General features: G+C 37.8%; 1 protein-coding gene across 4 annotated transcripts; it reads left to right on the top strand.

The window, feature by feature from the left end:
- Positions 1-5,577: 5,577 nt before the first annotated feature.
- Positions 5,578-18,241, top strand: LOC129246799 (serine/threonine-protein phosphatase 1 regulatory subunit 10). 4 transcript variants are annotated; one of them, XM_054885417.1, is made up of 7 exons: positions 5,578-6,002; positions 6,162-6,553; positions 6,719-6,886; positions 7,015-7,112; positions 7,278-7,552; positions 8,099-9,736; positions 16,070-18,241. In XM_054885417.1, the coding sequence occupies exons 3-7, from the start codon at positions 6,884-6,886 to the stop codon at positions 17,833-17,835; spliced, it is 3,780 nt and encodes a 1,259-aa protein (XP_054741392.1). In that variant the 5' UTR covers positions 5,578-6,002; positions 6,162-6,553; positions 6,719-6,883; the 3' UTR covers positions 17,836-18,241. The 4 variants fall into 4 exon arrangements, with proteins under 4 accessions (XP_054741392.1, XP_054741391.1, XP_054741393.1 ...); XM_054885416.1 differs by having other exon boundaries at positions 6,069-6,553; XM_054885418.1 differs by lacking the exon at positions 6,162-6,553.
- Positions 18,242-21,796: the final 3,555 nt, after the last annotated feature.

Here is a 21,796-nt window from a genome sequence, read left to right as displayed (position 1 = left end):
TGGAGCTCTTTGTCTGCGATAGATGGTGGTTGGACTCCGATAACGGCATTCGGGGGTCGGGAGCTTAAAAAGGTGGTAAGGGTCTCCCGATGAATGTCGTTAATTGCCTGTCTGTATACTGTCTGATCCTGGAGTGGTCTGTCCGTTTTGTCCTGGATCTCGTCCACGTAGTTGAGGAAGTGTCTCCTGATGTGCCTGGGAGGTGGCTCAGGCTCGAGCAGGTGTCTGCATGGGTGAGGCCTACGATGACACCCAAACAGAAACTGCTTGCCGAGCATTTTGTTGTGCTCCTTAACCGGGAGCATGTGCGCCTCGTCATGCAAATCTTGGATAGGGGGCATCAGGAGACATCCTGTCGCGGTCCTGATGACAGTATTCTGGCAGGTCTGAAGCTTCGTCCACTGCGTATCACTGGTTCCAGGCGACCAGACAGGCGCGGCATAGTTCAGAACCGGTCGGCCTATTGCTTTGAAAGTCGACAGCAACATTTCTTTGTCTTTGTCCCAAGTGCTGCCGGCGAGCGACTTGAGAACCTTGTTGCGATTCTGTACTCTCGTTGCAATAGCGGTTGTGTGCGCTGAGCGTAAGCGTGGTCGTGGTGGTCATTTGTCTGATGTTATTTTCCACTATTAAGGGCATACCTTCCCCTTTATCATAGCAGAAATGCACTCGGGGGTTTGCCGGTGCCGCTATTAGAAAAAAACTTTTTCTTCATTTGATATTTTAAGGAGATCACCGACTCATTAGGCTAAGGCGGTCGATTACCTTCATGAAATTCGGCTTATGGTTCCGAATTCGGCGTGCGACCACAATTTCCTTTGGAAAACCAGCTAAGTACGTTGAGCCACCGTATGGTGCTTCGTCACTAGAAGTTGGAGCGAATTAATCGGTATAATATTATTGATTTAATCCTCGTCCTAAAACTACGGGGGTGATGCGGGCCTACCACACAGCTGCGATGGAGGTGTAGAGCGGAGTAGTATTGCTAAGGCCTACAAATAGGACCTGAGCTCTACCTGGGACTATTTCAGGTGAAATCTTTACTTGGGGGTAAAATCAAATTTGCAATATGGTCCGCTGACTCTTATGGTTTCTACGACTAATCCCCGAAGACTCCTTGAATACAGCGCTATAGGGCGGGTAAGGTTGAAACATCTCCAATCGCAAACAGAAGAAAGGCATATACGATCAACCTAACCCAGCTCTATCTTATGTTTAATAAGGCAACTGAGTTTGGGTGATTTACTGTGATGAATAGAAGGCACAAAAGATCATGGGATCAAAGTGCAAATCTCAAGTCAAGTCTATCTAAACTAACTACTTCATTTTTTTTTTTTTTTTTTTTTTTGACCATTTAATTAAAATTTTCAAATACCTAACCGAATACATCAACAGCATTAAATACATACATATAACAAAACATTCTGAATACAGTTGCCATTAAAAATATATAGCATTACATTTAACTTTACCAAAGATGCTATAATGCAACGTTGCGCAGTTTAAAATGGAAAAGGTGTGTAAAAAGGCTTACTCTTCGGTTACTCGAATTACTCGAATACCATATTAGACGAAAAAACTATTCAGTAAGCGACGTTCGAACAGCTGAACGCTATCGACTAGTCCGTTAACCGTTCATTTTCGAATATTCGGATTTCAAAATTAAATGTGATTTAAATATGTACAGATGTATGTCCCCTGCAAACCAACTATATGCTATTTATACTGCTAAATTGTGGGTATCGTTCACTTGTGAAGTTGTGAGCTTTATAGTAATTTTATGTTCTACGCCGTGCACTTACTACCTACTTCCAGTCTATACGTGTGATGCTTTTATTCGCTCGCACTAACAGAAATTTCTCATATACTGCTGTGCTGCTCTAATTGACATTCAAGTTGTGAATGATGTAGGTAACATATACTGAACAAAACCTTCTGAACTCATGAATGTTGTTGTTAACATGTAGTTAACAGAATCTCATGAATAAGGGGGCGTCTATAAATTACGTTAGGTGTTTTTTTTATTTTCTGTACTTCCCTCCCCCCCTGGTGAGATGTCGTGAGATTTTATTCAACCCCCTCCCCCATCCCCCAATCTCACGTGAGATTTTTCAAAATGTGTAAACGCGTTGGATTGTTATTGTAAAAAGAAAAAAAAAATATTGCTGCAATAGAAGACTTAAATCGTAACTACTGCGATTAAAAAAAAAAATACCAGTCTAACGGTTAGACGCGATAGAGGTGAAACCTTCCGTAAAACAAACTGAGAGAGAATAAGACGAAAGCAGCATTAGGAGCGGGATAATTATAGGTTCATTATAATATTGCTATAAAGTTCATATTTTATTTTCTTCATTTTATTATTATTCATCCTCAATGTTTTCAATTTCAACAAATGATACGAGTGGCTTATGATAGCTAAAATATGATACAAATGCTTTGGTTTCGATGTTGTCAACATATCTTTGAAATACCGCGTCAATTGTTGTTTTTGATCGTGTTGTCGATTCAGTGCGATTGTTACACATTTTTAAATTGAATGTTGTATTGAGAACGTCAATTAACACGTTCCCTGTCCCAATACAAAAATGCAAAATTGACCGACAAGTCCAATATTTCACAACGTAAACATGTCGTATAATCGGTTCTCGTCAATATTACGTTGCTGGCACTTTGTTGATAATGAAGTTCCGAGGGATCAAAATGAACGTCTATACAAAATAAAAACCATTTTTGGACCTTGTTATCAATAACTGGAAGAGCTTACTAATACCTGCTGAATGTATCTCATTGACGAGTCGATGATGCCGTTTAGAGGCAGGATATCTTTCCGTCAATACAACCCATCAAAAGCTCATAAATACGGCTTGAAAATCTATAAACTGTGCACAGAAGAGGGTTTTGCCTGGAATTATGATATTTACATAGGGCGTGACCCTGAGATTGCTGATTTGGATAAGCCTGTCGTAAATAATTTGTGATTTCTGGGTAAAATAAAAATATTTTTTCGTATGTCCCGGCGTTTTTCTTTACTTTATTATCGTACCAGCACGTCCAGTGCAGAAACTGTACAGTTCCGTTACGTTCAGTCGAATAATTTGCTCTAGAACGTAGGTTTGCTAGGAACGTATCAGTGCTTATCAGGCGCACGTTTCCTGAACCATATGTGGCTCAGCGGACAGGTAACGTGTTAAAGGAACCGCTGTGTCCAATGCAAAATTTACGTTAAAATCGCCACTTAAAATCATTGGAATTTTATTGTAATCTTTTCTAAGTATCCGCGATACTTCTGGTGTATACTTTATTAAATTTTCGTGAATGAATTCCGTGATGCTATTTATTGATTTTTTTTTTTCCGCCGATACTCACGACACTTTTCTGTATTATTTTTCGGCATAATTGCGGTAAATATTTAAAAATGAAAATATTTACGAATATAAAAATACACACGCAATTGCTATTATGAGCGTCCCCAGCAAAACCTGCGTGACCGAAACTCTAACACAATTACACATATGCACTCGTATTTGTTTGAAAATCGACTTTTTTTTTGGTTCTCCGTCACCTTTGGAAAATGTGTAAACAGTAAGCAAACTTTATTCATATATTTTTCCTCATTTTTGCATCAGTAAAATTAAACAAACGCCGTAGCCGAATGGGTTGGTGCGTGACTACTATTCAGAATTCACAGAGAGAACGTCAGTTCGAATCTCGGTGAAAACACCAAAATTAAGGAAAACTATTTTTCTAATAGCGCTCACCCCTCAGCAGGCAATGGCAAAACACCGAGTGTATTTCTGCCATGAAAAAAAGCTCCTCATAAACATATCATAAAATAAAATAAAATAACTGTATAAAAAAATTTTTTTTCTTGTGATTCGAACCAAGAATTTTGGATCGGAAGCTCACATTGCTAGCCGCTCGGCTATCGCGCCATGCTGTCGGCGCTGGCCTAAAAGTTATTTAGTTCGTCGCTACGTTTATATGTAATATTCGTAGCCAAGAGTGTCGCTTTTTTCGTTTCACTTTTTCTCAAATCACTCCCAACGATTCTAAAGAAGTTTTCACTTCAAAAATATCTACTCTAATTCAGTCCATGGAGAATCATGCGCGGTTTCAAGAGAGACTATTGGGACCAACATGTCCATATGATTTTCAGTAAAATCATCTGCTCCTTCAACTTCGTTCTGATCTAGCCGTTGACGCTTGCGCACAGTAACTCAACAACCATTCGACAACCAGCGAATATCGAAGATCGAATGTAACTCATAATAGGGGCCTGTGTTGATATTTCGGAGCAGTTTGAGAAATTGCAAATGTCCGGCTCTGGCGGCTAGGCGTTTGAGATTCCTTAGCGTGCCCTTTGGGGATGAGTTGATGAAATTCTCCAGCCTAGATCCCTTTTCTCTCCTCCGCTACATCAACAGCACTGGATGGCTGTATACGGTTTTCTGTCCTCCCTAAATCCTTTCACAGGTAGTGGTCCACATTATGGTATCAAAACGGCACGTAAGGACTACTTGTAGTGTACCTGAGGTACTCTTGCCATCTTACCTGCCTACCTTGAGAAATTGCAACTTAAGTAAACAATTATTTTTTAGTATCAGAGCAGCTAATGTCCGTATTTGTTGCCTGCAGTCCATCTTTTACTAGCAAAACTATCCAATAAAGAAATCAACAATTCACTAATTCGCGTAGCAATCGTCTGTCACACTGAATTTTTATCAGAATTAACTGCGCCAGTAATCTTAATTAACACCGCCGTCTGTCTGGGCTATTAGAAGCATATAGCAGCCCAGAATACATTGAACAATGTTGACATCGTACTTTGACAAAATTTTCAGCAGTATATTTTTAAAAGTCTATATTCTCGAAATATTAAAAATTAGATTTTTTTCAAGAATCTTCATCACAGGGTACCCTTAATTTAGTAGTTTACAAGTGTATAGCTTATACGCGTATATCGTAGATATCCTACATATAGAAGCTTACATCTTTACTCTATTCATTAGGCAGTCTACATAATAGCAGGGCTTATGATTTGATGAAAATTATATAAATTTATGCTCAATTACTTACGCCATGCAAAATCCTAACAAACAAAAAAAATAGCATTTTTAGTAAAAAAGAAATATCCTATCGAAATACCCTATCGAGTTGATATAATTTTTTTAGACGTGCAGACTATTTAGTGAGCTTACGTAAACTGTCGATCAGAATATTTGAAATTGTCTTAAGTCCAACAAGAGGTCTCCAGAAAACACTCTTCAGCCCTATTCTGCATCAACAAATTAATTTATTCTATATTAATGTAATTATATTTCCATTTAATTTAATTCTAGTTAGCTTTAAATAAAAATATTTTTAGTTCTAGCAAAGGTTTCGAAAAAAGTTTAAAAGTTTTTGTGTTCGATTCGATACCTCGCAGTTGTGTTCTTTTTTTCATCTGAGCACTTGAAAACAGTTCTTAGGGTTGCAGATATTGAACATACCAATGCCATGCAACCATGTGCTTGCTTGAACGGCTCGTTCAATAGCAAGAAAATTTATCAGATAAAAGCGTGTTTGCGGGTGAGTTGGACGTAAATTTTTCAGCGCTGGGTGTTTTTTTCATAATTTCCATTTTTACTCTGCTGAAAATATACCTACTTGATTTGAACAGACTGTACTTTGTAAAGAAAGAAATGAAAACAAAGTAACAAAGAAAAACAAATCTTTTATTGTTAGTTTATAAGTAGTCTGTATATGCAGAGATATATCGTGTTTAGTATTTGGAACTTTATTTAAGTTGTATGAAGTTATTTTCACGGCGAAATATTTTAATATGCATAAATAAGAAAAAGTGTTCTGGGACGTTTTTGTGCTGAGTACAAAGAAAATCTACAATTTCCACAGAATTGAGCGTCATGAGGATGTGGGAAGAACTACAAAGAAATTGTGTGTCGTTTTTCGCTGGAGTTGGCGTTTGAGCTTAAATAATTTTTATTGGACGGTAGATGTATGTACGTATCTGCAAAAGAAAATGGCGTCAAATTCTTCCGGCAACGTGGCTAAATTTTTTGTAATAGATTTCTTTATTCTGGACATGAACCTATTTGGGTGGCGCACGTAGTGGATAAAGTATGGGCAAGTGATTTATTTAACTTTTAATGCTTATACAGGTCTGGTGGAGTTGAACTGATATTCTTTGAATACCCGGGACGTTGCGGGCTTAAGTATTTTACTGAAAGAGTAATTCAAACTTACTGGATTCATCAAAAAATGCCGGTCCTAATGTAGAAAAACACAAAGAAAAAAAAAAATAGTGGCAACACAGCTTCATATTTCACTTGAAATTGGCTGCGGTTTCAATTGTCGCCATTGATAATCTATTACGAACGGAGAATCGCCATCATGGAAAATTTCTGTACACTATTTTCGCAGTAGTTTTACAAAGGCGTGGAAATTGCATAGTATTGGAAATTTTGTCTTCGTGGGAATCAAATTATTGAAAATTGTCTTATTTGTATAACAATAATAGTAATGCTGAATTATTGCAAATAAATTAATTTAGGTAATCTTTTATTTGATGCCACAAAGGTTGTAAGGGAATAAATAGAGAAACATACATATTTAGGGTAGAGGGTTAGATTTTCTTTGTACTCGTTTTGGTTTATGCTACAAGATACGCACTGAGTTTGTGTGCATTTTATTAACTATAGTTTCTTTTGTTTTCTAGACAAAAAATATATTGAAACTATTAAAACGCACTAAAGTTATGTAATCTGAATTGATTGATGCAGAGGAATTTAAGTTCAGAAAATTGAAGCAAGACAACCAGTGGGTGACGTATCGTCTTAATTGGCTTTTGTTAAGATTTGCTTGCAGTAATTGAGACACGAATATGGTGAGTTGGTCAAATATTTTTCTGATGTAAAGAATTGATTTAATAAAGAAGCTACTGAAATAATGACGTGTTTTACTGAAATTTAACTTTATGAAATTTCTAATTTTTATATTCGGTTATAATTTCAGCCACGCATAGTACCTCTACAGCTCCTAAAGTGCCTTAAGGTGCTGTTGGATGACAATGGAGGGATTCTAAGTATTGGTGAAGTGAAGAGAATCGCAGGGTGAGTTATCCATAAAAAATAAGAATTAGAAAACACAAAGCTTGTAGTTTATTACTATACCTAATGCGTTCGAGTAATCTTGTAATATAAAATAGCAGAGTTGCATTTGCTATGAATTTAGTTGAAATATTTTTTAAACAACACTTAAATTTCTTTTGATTACAGATTGATGAACAGATACTCAAAAAAACTTGTATCAAAATGCATTTATGTACAAATTTTAAAAGTAACGAAAACTGAATTACTTGGTGAATTTATGGGTGTCGGCGGCTGGTCGTTGGTTTATAACTGGTTAAACGACGCTATACGTGCTATGAATTGGCCATTGGTGCAGGAAATACTAGAACTACTTTTGCTTTGTCCCGTTGATGTGGATCGATTGAAAATAAATTCTGCACCTAAGTTGGTGAAAGGTCTTTGCAGAGACGGCGGCAATGAAGGTAAGTTTTCATACCATTTATAAATGTCATTAAAACGAAATTGAATATTAACTGCGAATTGTCGAAATCAGAATTTCCCATATATAGAGAAAACTACTCATTAAAGGTTGCTCAACCGCTATTATAAATAAGTGTAAAAAGCTTGTGCCAAATCGATGAGATGGTAGTGGTACTATTTATTGTTTGTGGCAACCTGTGAATGCTCCTTGTTTTTGTTTGTGTATTTTCTTTGTATGCTCTGTGCATTGTCAAAACGGTTTCTGCTTACGTACAAAAGTTGTCATATTTTGACAACTCTGCAAATATTTAAACTATAGGCAAACAATTCAATTACGTTTCGGAAGAATTTGAAATTTTGCGAAGTTTTCACATTCTGTTTGACACATTTTCTTAACATATAACATTGCGTATATACACATACTTGAAGGTGCTAGAAACTTGTAAAAAATAAAAATTGAAACAGTTCACGATCATCACAATTTTTTGCACATAACTTTTAATCTCGCATACGAAGTTATTTTTATATATTATTTACACTTTTTTCAGGAGTGCGTATACTTGCTAAACGCTTAGTAGAACAGTGGCTGAAGGTGGTAACTGAAAATACATCAGTCTCTCAAGTTGAAAATATTCAACAGCAGGCAGTTAGTAACGTATCGGCAACTACTGTAGTTCAAGCAACACCCATCGTGCGGCAAGAACCCAAAATGATACCACCTTCCGCGGACTCAATTAAAATAAGGTCGCCAGTTGTCGTCCGGCGGGCGTCGTCAAATGCAGTAGAGGAAGACCCTCTAGCAGATGTTGCGGACATGCCACCTGAACCTTCTACCTATGCACCAACATCAGCGCAAAAGAAAGCAAGCGAGACAGGGTTGGTATTTAAACTTGTTTACAAGGATGGTCAACAGGTTTTGGCAAAAGTGCCAAAGACCGCGCAAGTAACTGCTGTTGTAGAGGAAGAACAAAATGAAACAAATAATGAAGAAGGTGCAGATGAAAACGCGGATGGTGAAGCCGGAGTGGTTACCGATGCTGGTGGTGAAGTTGAAGCAGATACTGAAATGGATGATCAAGAAGCAGAGGAAGAAGTTGATTCACACACTGCAGCTCCTGTTGTAGAAGAGGAAGAAGATACTAGGACGTCACTCGATAAAGCGGACAAAGAAAGTGAAAGCAGTGCCGACGATGAAGCGCAGACAACACAAGATGCAGATAAGATGCAATCGGCGGAAAAACCTTTAGATCGTAAAAAGTCAATTGATAATGAAAGCGAAAAACCAACTAATAAAGAACAAAAACTTTCTATAGAATCTAAAGAAAGTAAAAATAAAGATAGAGATGTAAAAACTGACAAAGAGAGGCTGAAAGATAGGAAATCATCCTCGTCTTCTTCCAGCCACAAGTCTTCAAGTCACAAATCGAAAAGCTCTTCGAGTAAATCCAAATCTTCATCGTCATCATCTTCACACCGTAGTTCGAGTGATAAGCACCGTAGTGACAAGGATCGTTCCAGTTCTAGCAAAGATAAGGATCGTAAAGAGGGTAGTAGCAGCAGCAGCAGTTCTAGCAAACATCGGTCATCATCATCATCCAAGTCTTCGTCGTCAACAAGTTCAAAAGACCGACACCGGGACAAAGACAAGGAAAAGTCTGCTAATACATCCTCGTCTTCGCTTTCATCTTCGTCGCACAAAAAGGATAAGGAGCGTGAAAAAGAAACACAGGCTGAGAAAGACAAAGACATTGCAGTCAAGCCGTCCACACCATCTATGGATAAACTAGGTCGTATACCAAAGAAACCAAAGGACGAATCCGAATCTGATGCTGTGAAACCCACTTCAATTACGATTCCTTCAAAAAAGGCTTCAATGTCCATTGAAATTCGTCGCGATTCAGAAAAAGCGAAAACTGTTAAAACATATAAATCACAGTTTCGTTCACATGGCTTGACCGAAGAAGCGCCACCACCTCCATCACGTAAGGGCTTAAAGAAACCAGCTTCAACCACATCAGCACCTGGTACCGTCATTCCAACCAGTTTACCTTCATCGCTAAAGCGGCCATCACCACCTCCTAGTAGCAGTGATTCTCCAACACAGAAGAAATCTAAAATCGATATTAACAATCTGACTGTGGCCAATGAGAAACCAGGAGCCATCAAACTGATCGCTCCAAAGAAGAGTAAGTATTATGCTTTACGACATTTACTAATGGCAATCTGCGTTATCTCATTTCAGGAGTTTGGATGATGCTAGTTTTTGCTTGAGGTTTTTATTTATGTATACTTTTTTTTTTTTGAAGTGTTTTTTTGTGATATTTAATCAAAAATTTAGACTGTCGACTTTTTAGTGTTGCCAACACCATGCTTTGTCATTGGATTTTGGGGAACAATGGAACAGAATTTGTTGAGTCATTGAGTACTTTGCATAACGCGTTATATATTTCGTTCACTTGAGCTTGTGTTTTAATATAAAAACAAAACGGATTATTGAACTTAACAATGCGAAAGTTGGATTGGATCTTCAATTACAAAGCATTGAAGCGATCATTAAGAAAAAGTGTGCTATATCAAAGTGATTCTACTTATCGTCGATAAGTTACCGGAAAGAACTAACATGCATACACAGTATTTGAGATTACGAATTAAATTTTGGTAGCATTGGTTTATCATCTCCACTTCCAATCAGTAGAGATAATTTGATTTAAAATAAATTTTTTTCGTAATTTGGTATTTGTGTATGCCTTTAAAAACACGTAATACGACCGAGTGAGTAAATTTTCAATAACAAAAATGGGTGGAAAACCTTCCATTCAGTAGATAAGCGTATTAGCTGAAAGTTCGTATTCGAAAACCCTGTTTAACGCGGACTTCTGATTGGAAGAGGAACACGGAAGCCTTTTCATACATCAATCAACTTGCTTCGCGGGACAGCTAAGAGCGATTTGGTCGTATTATATTAAAAACCAGAATTGGAGTAACACAGATTACCAACAGTTGTGAGATGACGACTAAATACAGTACAAAGATACTAGAATTGGAGTAGTGATCCAGCTGCTTGATGAGTAGTTTGAAAGATGTAAACGCTGTACAAAAAATCGTTTCCTTAAAAGCATTAATTTTTGTTAAATTTTTTTTTGAACGACGCGCAAATCAAAACAACGTTTTAACTAAAGATGTGGTTTATGGAAACGGGATGTTAAGTATGAACTTTATATTTCTTAACTTTAATATTCACATTAACTTTTTTGTGGTTTATTGATGTCATTGCATTGTAATGTAATGACACGTGAAAATTTTTTTAGTTATTAAGAATACAAACATAACAAAAAAATAATGAAAATTAGCATCATAAACCTAACATAAGACAAAGAGTTGGTAAAAAATAAACAATTCTTTTCAACAAAATAAAAAACAATGATTTGAGCTACTGATCCTCGAAGTTTGGAAGCAGTCTAAGAAATGAAAATGGCACATGAACAGATAAATTTGACAATGTGTGTAAATGGTACAGGACAGATGGGCTGGCACATCTCACATACGTTGGCTAATTCAAACTGGTACATATATATATATATATATATTTTGCTGGCAGAAAAGAAAAAAAAGCTAAAGCAGGGTAACGCTATATCAGTCTAATTTTCTTCATGAATTTTCAAGTCCAATCAAGGCATTCCGTTGAATACAACACACCAACCTTTCATTACAATCTCATTCTCCATTTGCGTTACGCCCTAATTCTCTTGAGAGGCTTCATATGCAATGAATTTAAATAGAAACGAAACATCAAAATGCATTCCAATATTCAACTGATCTTAATATGTTTTGTTAGGCTTAAAGGCCTGCCTACTCTTTAATTCTTCTAATATAAATACAATATTAAGCGATCTACTGTAGGGGGTGTGTGTGTGGGGAAAACGTTCCAGAATTTCTCTGTGCCATTCCATTCAAATACCAAAAGTTTCAATGTTGCTCAGAACCGAAGGGCACTTCGGTTGTGGTCGTATATATAGCGATAAACGAATGACGGTCATTTTCTTGTAATTAGATTTCTACTGCAGTACTTAAATGAAATGGCAATCAATAGTAAATGATTCGTAACTCCTACACATGTATTTCGATTTGCCTAGGCCTAAGCCATCGTAATTCGGTTGTAATAATAATTCATTAGCGAGGGCAAATTCAAGGTGTTCTAGATCAAGCATAACGTAGTAACTAACTTGAGCAGATGATGAAGAACCTCTAATTTCGGAAACGCTCCGCTATATTTTTCAAGGCATGAATACAAACTGGTTAGTTTTTTGATTAATTACTCCGCTCGTAAACGATTATGAGCGATTTTTTTTTTAAACTCCAATTCTTCTGTTTTGATCACCACCATGTTTTCCAAGACCCGTGCTCCCTTCAAAATTAAATTGTGGAACAACATTAAGGCGCACACACACCACAAATAGGAGGAGCTCCGTTAAACACCCAAGAAAGGGTGTACGCGCCAAATATATATAAGTATTTATTTATATATAGTTAATGATTGAATGGCCCTAAACTGATCCAGAGGAAGAAATCGCTACTACCTCGTGAATGCTTTATAACTGGCACAGGGGTCAGGTTTCATATAAAAATTAAAAAAAAACTCCATCTTGAATCCCAACCGCACCATTTTAAACAAGAAAACGCAAGTCTCAGCATGCTTAGCAAACATAATGAATCGATTTCGTTTCATCAACGACTAAAAATGAAAGCTGCGCTTAAAGTAGAACTAATAAAATTAAATATAATCGTTAACGTTGAGACGAAGTAAATGAATGAAAAACCTTTGATTTGGCTGGCAACATGTACACGAAGCACTATGACTTCGTATTTAAACACACGAATGTGTACATCGCTTGTGGACGACGGCGTGCCTGGCTTAGTATGTATTCATAAACAAGCCGATCGCTAGTAAGGGCTGCGCGAAGCTAGTGTACTAGGTTAGGTTATGGTGGTAGTCGGCCTGTACGACCAACTCACTTGGATCTTACAGATCCGTTGTGATACCACTGTGCGATACGGGAACTTCATTTATTTTTCTTCGTGGAACCAATTTTTTGTGGCTCTTATAAAGCGCAGGACAGTTCCGTAAGACAAGTACTCAACTGTTTCTCCCTCTTCCTCGTCCCTTTAACTTTTACAATATTGTGGTAGTCTCAAAGAATACCTGCCAAATAGCCCATGACTGGTCATACAGGCCACGACCTTCGAGATATCCGCTCTTGAAAGGCTAAGTTGTTCCTTTGTCGTTTTCTAATTTATTTACGGCAATAGTAACCTAGTTACGCATGTGTCTTCATCAACATTTTAATGTGAACGATTAGATTCTGTTTCAAAACGAAAAGATAAGTATTTTGATAATTGTCGAACCGATATTAAACTGAATCGTTTCAATAGAATCAACAGAAACGATTGCCCCTTTTCGTTAAACGTTAAATTTAACATTGCGTTTGGATCCTTGTATAAGTCGTTGTACGAGTAGTTGACACCCATTAATTTCTGTTATACTCAAGTTTAACGTTTACATTTCGTCGTATTGTTTTTATTTATTTTTCTTGATCCGGCAATGAAGTCATTTTGATCACACTTCGTTAAACTCCAACTCATGAGCATGTGAAGTCTATTGTTAAGCCTTCTGCAATATAAGAATGCCAAAGAAACGTAACTGCTGCCAGGCTTCGATGATCTACAGTGTGTTTTAATTTAATACGTATGTACTTTTAGACTTTTGAGGCATATGCAATTTAGTTGAATATCTACTAAGAAGCACTAGGCAACTTATACCACTGAAACTCTTGTTATGCGAAATTCAATTCAATACTACTGCTAACTTCTCTACTCATTTTTATATCATTATTTTAAATTTTGTTTCCTTTAGCCCCTATTGAAGCAATGGGCCCAATGGTATAGGCTAGCAATAATCGCCAATTCTATATTGCTCTTGTAACAGCTAAACGGTCTTATGCTGGAGTCTTTTATTCCAATTTTCGTTTTTGAGTTTAGGGTAATTGTGATCGTTGCAGATCACTCTCTGTAGTTCCTTTTAAAATAATATGATGTGAATATTAGTTATAAAATGTTCAATTTACATTTCTATGCTACTCTTTCAAGTCCGCAAAAACATTGCTTCTATAATAGTTCCCAGATTGTTTCTACGGTAACAGACTGCATGGATATTTCTTGTAATTGTTCTGGAAGTTTGTAACTATTACGACTCGGTTGCGTTATATATTTTTGTAATAGCAAAAAAATAAGGTTTGCAGATCAGTGATCCTGCAGTCTGAACGGTCGTAATGCTGTTTATTTTCATAGCAGCTCTTACGCATATATTTCCGACTAATATGTTAAGACAAAAAAAAATTTAGGTCTACGAAAATTTTATTTTAATTCGGTTTGATCGTTTTTTATACTTATGTACTCATTTTAATTTTTTATTTTTTTTTATTATTTCTTATTTGTTACAACAAAACAAACACTATTATTAGTTAAGTTCCTCCTCCTTTATCATTTAGGGCTTGTAACTAACTCGGCTTAATTTATTTAAATATCAGAATTTCATTTTTATTTGCGTGACTGCCGCCCATTATTTTTACTTCAACATTGAGTAGCGCAATGTACGAAGAAAGTCGATTTAGTCCATACAATCATACGCATAATTGAAAAAGAAAGCAAAAACGCAAACTGGAATCGGAGTTCAGAAGACGCGTGCTAGGTAAGGTTAGGTATTGCTGGCTGATCTGTAAAAATCTCACTTAGATCTTCGAGAACACGTCTCAATATTAGTTTCCATATTTTCCACACATAGCGACATTTTCTCTGTTGAATGTGGCTTATATTGCATTTTTCTTTACCCAAAATGTTTTTAGTATCAAAACCAATAAAGTTTGTGAGGGATTCCTGTTGAAGTGGTAGTACTTGGCTAGAAATACATTCGAGTCGCTTCTGTAACTTATACTCGTTGATGAGGTTTAAAGTTATGCAGTGCTTATTGGCATACAAAAACATGAGGAACACGTAACGTTGCTTATTAAATGAACGAAATTATATTTATTTTCTTTATTTTTAATTTATTTGTACAATAAATACAATATTCTACAAATACAATACGTCTCGCAGCGCTGGCGTCGGTAGTCCTTCGGTTGTTTGATGTCCGATGTCCTTTGCAGTTTATGCGTAGAAATTTATGAATTGTTTAAAGAATTTTTATTTTCTTAACAAGTCATTCCTTTTGTATATTTTGAGCTAGCACACGATAGGTGTTTTTTCTTCACTATCTTTTTTTTTATATTTTATTTCTTTTTTGGCTTCGTTAATTAGCGTCACGACTTTCTTTAAGGGCAAGACAGTTGTAGTTGTTAAATACTGAATATCCACTGGATTCATTACAAACTAACCTCAAAGTAGTTAGATTTTGGTTAACTGGAGAGATATACCCAAATCGACAGTAGCAACAGCATTCTTTTAGTCAATCAACTTAAAATTAATTAGTTAGCGGAGAACTCTCTGACAATTTCGTCATTGTCATGCTACTTTGAGGCCCCATGTTCCAACTAGGAACCATGCAGTAGTCAAATAAGAGCAAGTGAAATAGTCGTTGTTTGAGTAAGAACCAATTTTGAAACAATGACTTGAATTTCCTACAGGGTATCTATGTTGAGCTTTGGTTTTCTTTAAGACTCACACTTTTCTTCGAAGAATTTAAATTTATGTGCGTTTCCAATCCTGTATTTATGCTTAAATCTAGAGGCGATACATTTTTCACAATCAAAGCTTCTGTTTTTTGGTAGATAAAGACTATAGTAGAGTGGTGGCTGGTAACCTCTTTTTGGTTCCTCCATAAAGAAGCTGTTTCCACTTGAATTTTGAGTGTATTCCATAACGCATTAGTGCATAGCAGACTGCTGTTTCTATTTCCAAAATTTACCAGCTTTCGCAATTTTTCTGTATTTTCATTTGAGATAATTTATTTTCTAAATTATATTGAAATAAAAAAAAACCCTTATAACTGCGCGTATTAAAATCATATTTTGATTCGAAATTACCTCCTTCACTAATCCTGATATTAGCAATAGTTCGCGAACATGCTGCTTTTTAGAAAATATTAGTTCTTGCGGTTATATTTAAGATCAAAATTCATAACTGTATGCTGTTTATTATGTTTTCATGAGCCGTAAACCCTGGCTGTTAGTAACCCTTTTATTTAAAAAATAATAATTTATTGTTATTTTCCGTATATTAAATAAATAAATAAAATATAGTTTCTTACAACTTTTTATAATTTAGCATTATTGCGCACATTAACTTTTATCTCGCAGGTACCCGCAAGCAAAAACAAACTTTAACGCGTTCTTTCAAGCAGAAACTAGCAACTCAAACTCTTTACAAATATATATACATACACACATACCCCCACACACATACATAATCCAAATTATTTTCTTTTGCATCTCTCTAAATTTTCTCTCTTTTTCTTTCTCTCCTTTCAGTTCAAACCCTGGTCGAAACAAATCTCTTCTCTGATGCGCTCTCAGCAGCGACTGGCCCGAAAAAGGTCACAAAGCGCAAGCGTCCTACCACGCCTGGCCCCGGACAAACCAAAGAAGGACACTCGCCACCCACAAGTCCCGACGCACCAAAGGTGGCACCCTTAAAATTCTATCAAGACACATTGGATGAACCGAAGGCAGATGAAAAGTCCGATAAGGAAAATGACGCCCAAGAAAGTGAAAAGTCGGAAGATTTGGATGCAGGCGATAAGGGTAATAGCACAGAAGACGATGACGATATACCATTGAAAAAGGTTAAGGAAGACATTGAGCAAAAGGTGTTACGTGAACAAAAAGCTGCAGATGAGAGTGGTGCCACTTCTAGCGCCGCCAACGGCGGCTCAGTCGATATCACTGGCAGTGATGCGGAAGAAGAAGCCGCCACGAAAGAACCCGCAAATAAAGAAGTCGAAGAGGAAGAAACGCGCAAGATGCCTGGTCCTGGTTGTGGTCCGAATGGACCACCAGGTGTGCTTATGCTGCATCGACGAAAGGGCCCCAAAAAGAAGTTGACTTGGCGCCCCCAAGAACATCTCGAACAAATACGTTACTTCGAGCTGGATGAAACGGAGCGCGTGAATGTTACTAAAACGCAATCGTTTATGGACATGAAGAATCTGGAACGCTACAGTGAACGTGACGCCATCAATATCGCGCGACGCGGCTTTACACACGAGGACAATATGCGGCCACAAACCGATTGGCGACCACTGGTCGAAGTCGATGGCGTACCGCCACATCCCAATGGTAATCAATCGAAGCAACGTAAGGTACAAACCGAACGTGAGCAGACCACCTTACGCGCGCTATACTTTTCGCACAGCATGATACCCGATTCGCCGGCGGAGGCCGAGTTGGAGCCGCATTTCGCGTACGATGTGCCAGTCATACCTTTGGAAGATATCACCGGCAATCCGGATGCGGTTAGCGATTATACGAATATGCCCTGGCCCGAACCGAAGAGTTCACCCAAGTATCCCGAAAATACGGTTGCCAGTGCTGGCAAACTGACAAATGTGCCGGTGAATACGTTGCCACCAAACAACGTAAACGCATTCCCAAGCTTTATGCCCCAATACGGTGCTACGTCTGCGAATAATATGCTTGCGGCGCAAATGCAGATCACCAGACCGGTGCCAGCAGTAGCAGCAGTGGCAGCAGCGGCGGCAGTAGGGGGTGGCCCACATCCGGGCTGGCAGCAAGGCGGTGGCAATTTCAATGGACCTTTGGGGGGGCCCATGGGTCCCATGGCGGGGCCCGCGGTGCCACAACAGAATTTATTAGGACCATTCGGCCCACCGGCGGGAAATGCACAATGGCAAATGCATGGCGGTCAATATGGCGGACCGCAAGGTCCCTTCAACAATGCACCCAATTTCGGACCAATGGGTATGATGGCGCCTCGTATCATGGCGAATATGGCGGCAGCGAATGCGTTCGAGCGTAACAATATGAATAATAATCACCACAACAATAACAACCAAAATCGGAACAATAATGGCGGTAATTGGCGGACAGGCTCCAATTTCCAGGATAACAGTGGTGGTGGCAATTGGCGTTCAGGTGGTGGCGGTGGCGGACAAAACCGTGGTGGCGGCGGCGGCGGCGGCGGCTCGAACAACGGTGTGTGCAAGGCATTCATGCGTGGCCATTGTCGTTTAGGCAAATCCTGCAAATTCATACACCCAAAGAGCAAACGCATATAGGATTCGCCAGAATCTTCTGATGAAGATTCAGCAACGATCTCGAAAAGCAACTGTGATAGTGGCGACAAGTCAAAGCACAAGTAAAAACATCAAAGATCAAATTGGGAATGATCTGCGAAACGATCTGAGATCGAAACTAATTGCTGACCCCCTTGAGCCACACTTAAAGTTCTTAGAAGGCTGTTATTCACCGTTGGCCGCCTCAAAGGATTGCCAAGGCGCCCCATATGAATGATGGTGCGCGTCGTAAACTCAATTCAGAATGAATTACCAAGAAAGAGAAGATATGTTTTGATTTCTGTGAAATAATTATAATTTTTTTTGTACACATTTTAACTTCTACACTGCGGGATAATATTATTAGAAAATTAGTAAAAAAAGGTGGCAAGTTACGTTGCAGAAGTTTTCACATTACATACATGTGCACTTGGAATTACATGCATTTGGAATTATGAACGGTAGAATATGTTTATGAATACGTTTGTAAATATACTTAAGTGTTACAAAGGCAATCGCACTAATCATAATCGTTAATTACATACATAATATAGCATATTATTTATACTATTAATTAATTGCTTAGATACAAACACCCACATATAAATGCGTACAAAACTATGTCGCGCACTGTACTTATACATGCCCACATACTACATACACCCATACATAACTAAGTTATCACTTCCATACGCAGTCTGTTTCTCGGACACATCCAGCGAGCTCTGAGCTGTGCTATCTTCATTTTGTACAAATGTATTGTTGCACTACCGACCAAATGTGGAATTCGTTGCATACATTTATACATTTTTACATGGCAATTACAAGCAGCATATTTAGACTTAAGAATTTTCACCAAAACAGATGTGTATATTTAAAGAAAAATATGCATTCGTACTTTATAAATAATTTAACTACATACATAATAAAAGCATTTCAATATTTAGTGCATAGAAAAGAGAACTTTATAAAAAAATATATTAGAATCTTTGCTAAAAAGTAATAAATAAAAGAATTTATAAATTTAATGCAATTGTTTTTGTTTTTTAAATAGTTTCAAGGTAAACTTCGTCAGGAATTATTTTGGTTGAAACTACTTTTTGAACCTTTGTATATTGTTGTTGTTGTTGTATCAGCATAAACATTCCTCATACATGCATGGGGAATACTGCTGGAGTGACAGTCCTTGGCCGGATAACGTAGAACCGGCTGTAGTGGGAACGACCTTTGCACGTTAGCAACGGCGAGTATCGTAGGCGATGGAAAAATGAGCCTTATGAGATTTACGACGCCATAGACACAGCGCAGCGAATAAAAAACCAGCGGCTACGTTGGCTGGGTCATGTCGTCCGAATGGATACAAACGCTCTGGCTCTGAAGGTATTCGATGCGGTACCAGCTGGTGGTAACAGAGGAAGAGGAAGGCCTCGCGCCAATTAAGAAGAAGAAGGTCGTGTAGGCTATCTTCACATGCCGGACATACATATAGCGTTTTTCAGTAAGAGCGCTTCAACTTTTGAACTTTTTTGAATAAAACACAAACGGTTGAAGCGTTGAATAAAACACAAAAGTTGAAGCGCACCTATTGAATAACCCTATATATTGAGTAAGTCGAAGTCAATTCTGGATAGGTAGCAGTTTAGCCTACTGCGATATCCGGAACGTAATTGAGCCAAAGTAACTTGGGCCTCAACCTGCAATGGGTGGTGGTTAGACTCCGATGGCGGCATTCGGAGGTCGAGAGTTTGGGAAGGTGGTAAGATGGTGGACTCCCGATGAAAGTTGTTTAATGTCTGTCTGTATACTGTCCGACCCAGTAGTTGCAGTCGTGTTTGGTCCTAGATCCCGTCATTATAGTCGAAGAGATATGTGCTACACCACTACTACTATAACAACAACATATATGTATCTCCTGACTCGCCTGGAGGGTATCTCAGTATCTAGCAAGTGCCTGCAGGGGTGATTCCTGCAGTAGCCCCTCAGCAGGAACTGAAAATTTTACCTAATCTGAATCGCTGTTAGTGCAAGTGAAGTTCTAAGTCTCGCAAAATAATCACACTTTTGGAAGATTTATAATTTTTGGAATAGTAGGTTAACCATATTTGACAAAAGACAGCCGCAGTATCCAAACAGATAAGCGAGGTCCATAAGGGTCAAAATAAAAACTTGAATCACTCAAAATAATTTTTATTTTATTTAGTAAAAACGTTATTCAAAAGCAAAATCGGATGATTAATTTAGCGCCACCTTGTGTAATATCGGGTGTTTTTTAGCTGCATAAACATTATCGATATCGATAATTATGATTTGACAGGTGAGAATGGTAAACTGTGTCGACATTTCTGTTCAGTAAGGTTTGGCAAGTCATCATGAATCGTTTAACGCGCCAGAACAACGCTTCCAAATTGTGGAAATGGAAAAAAAAATTATATCTGTTCTAAAAGCTCATAGAGCACTGACGGCATCATCGAAATGAGGAAGCGGCTGTCATTACGGTGAATGGCGAGCGCTATCGAGCCTTGCTGACTGAATTTTTGTTTCCAAAAATTAATCAGCCAAATAACGACGACATTTGGTTCCAACAAGACGGCGCAACTTGCTATATAGCGCGCTTGACAATCGATTGATTACAATCTTCAAGCCACCATTGACGCCATACGACCAGATTTATTGGAAAAAGTAGTTAAAATATGCACTAATCGAATGGGCCATGTAAGTCCCAGCCACGGCGGACATATGCCGGACATCATTTTCAAAAAAATCTAACAAATTGTAATAAAAAAAATTCCATTCCAACAAAATTTTATTTTATATTATCATTTTAAGTTCTCAAGCTCTTAAAAAACACCCTATACATAAATAAATAACTATATATACAGCTGTTGTCAGCTAATTAGAAACGCTCCCTTTTGATAAGCGCTTGATGAGCATAATATTAAACTGTTTAAATTTACCGTTATTTTTTCTCTTAAAATCATTTGCATTGCTTTTGTTACTCTATTTACTACCCAATGCGCCTAGTTTTGTAGTTGTGAAATTGAAGTACCGTTAATATTATGCAACGCAGTGCATGGGTTACTTAGTTCAAGGTAAATAAACTGAACGAGTAATTAGAAACAGTTGTTCAATGGAAGCATATTCGGCAAGTTGTGTTATTTTAATAGTATATAATCGACTTTTTGGTATGTATATATTTTAAATTGGTTGTTTAAAAGCAACTAAAATATTCGTCTTCAAGATGTGTAATGGGAAAAAGCAGCAGCTGTACACCTGCCCTGCGGAGCTCCATTTTTGACCTTCGTAAGGCTGGAAAGTCGTACAGTGAAATTTCTAAGCAAGTCAAATGCTCAAAAAAAATGGTTTTTAACGCCTTAAAACATATCCAACTTTTTAAGACTGTTGACAATGTTCCACGTAAGAAAAGGCCCCGGAAAACTTCAGCAGAAATTGACCGCAAGATAGCAATCATCTCCAAAAGAGACCCAAAAAAGACTTCCACTGACATCCAACGGGAAATTCAGGATCAATATAATTTCGAAATATCCAAGAGGACAATTGCTCGACGTCTGGTCGAATTTGGACTGCATGGCAGAGCAGCACGCAAGAAGCCCCTTCTAACCAAGATACAAAGGAGACGGCGAGTAGTCTTTGCGAGATCCCATTGGTCATGGACTCCAAATCAATGGGAATATATCGTTTGGAGCGATGAAACCAAGATAAATCGCATAGGCCCAGATGGTAAAAGGTATGTTCGACGGCCAATCAACCAAGAATTCAATCCTCGCTACGTTTCACGGGTAGTGAAGCATTGTGGAGGATCAATCATGGTGTGGGGATGTTTCTGGTGGAATGGTGGAATTTTAAATAAGGAGAAATACGTCGATATACTAAAAAATGCAATGTTGCCGTGAGCTGAGGAAAATTTGCCTGTTATATGGAAGTTTCAATAGGATAATGAGCCAAA

Source organism: Anastrepha obliqua, chromosome 5, assembly GCF_027943255.1.
Source record: "Anastrepha obliqua isolate idAnaObli1 chromosome 5, idAnaObli1_1.0, whole genome shotgun sequence".
NCBI lineage: Eukaryota > Metazoa > Arthropoda > Insecta > Diptera > Tephritidae > Anastrepha > Anastrepha obliqua.
This window is presented reverse-complemented; position numbering and strand designations above follow the sequence as displayed.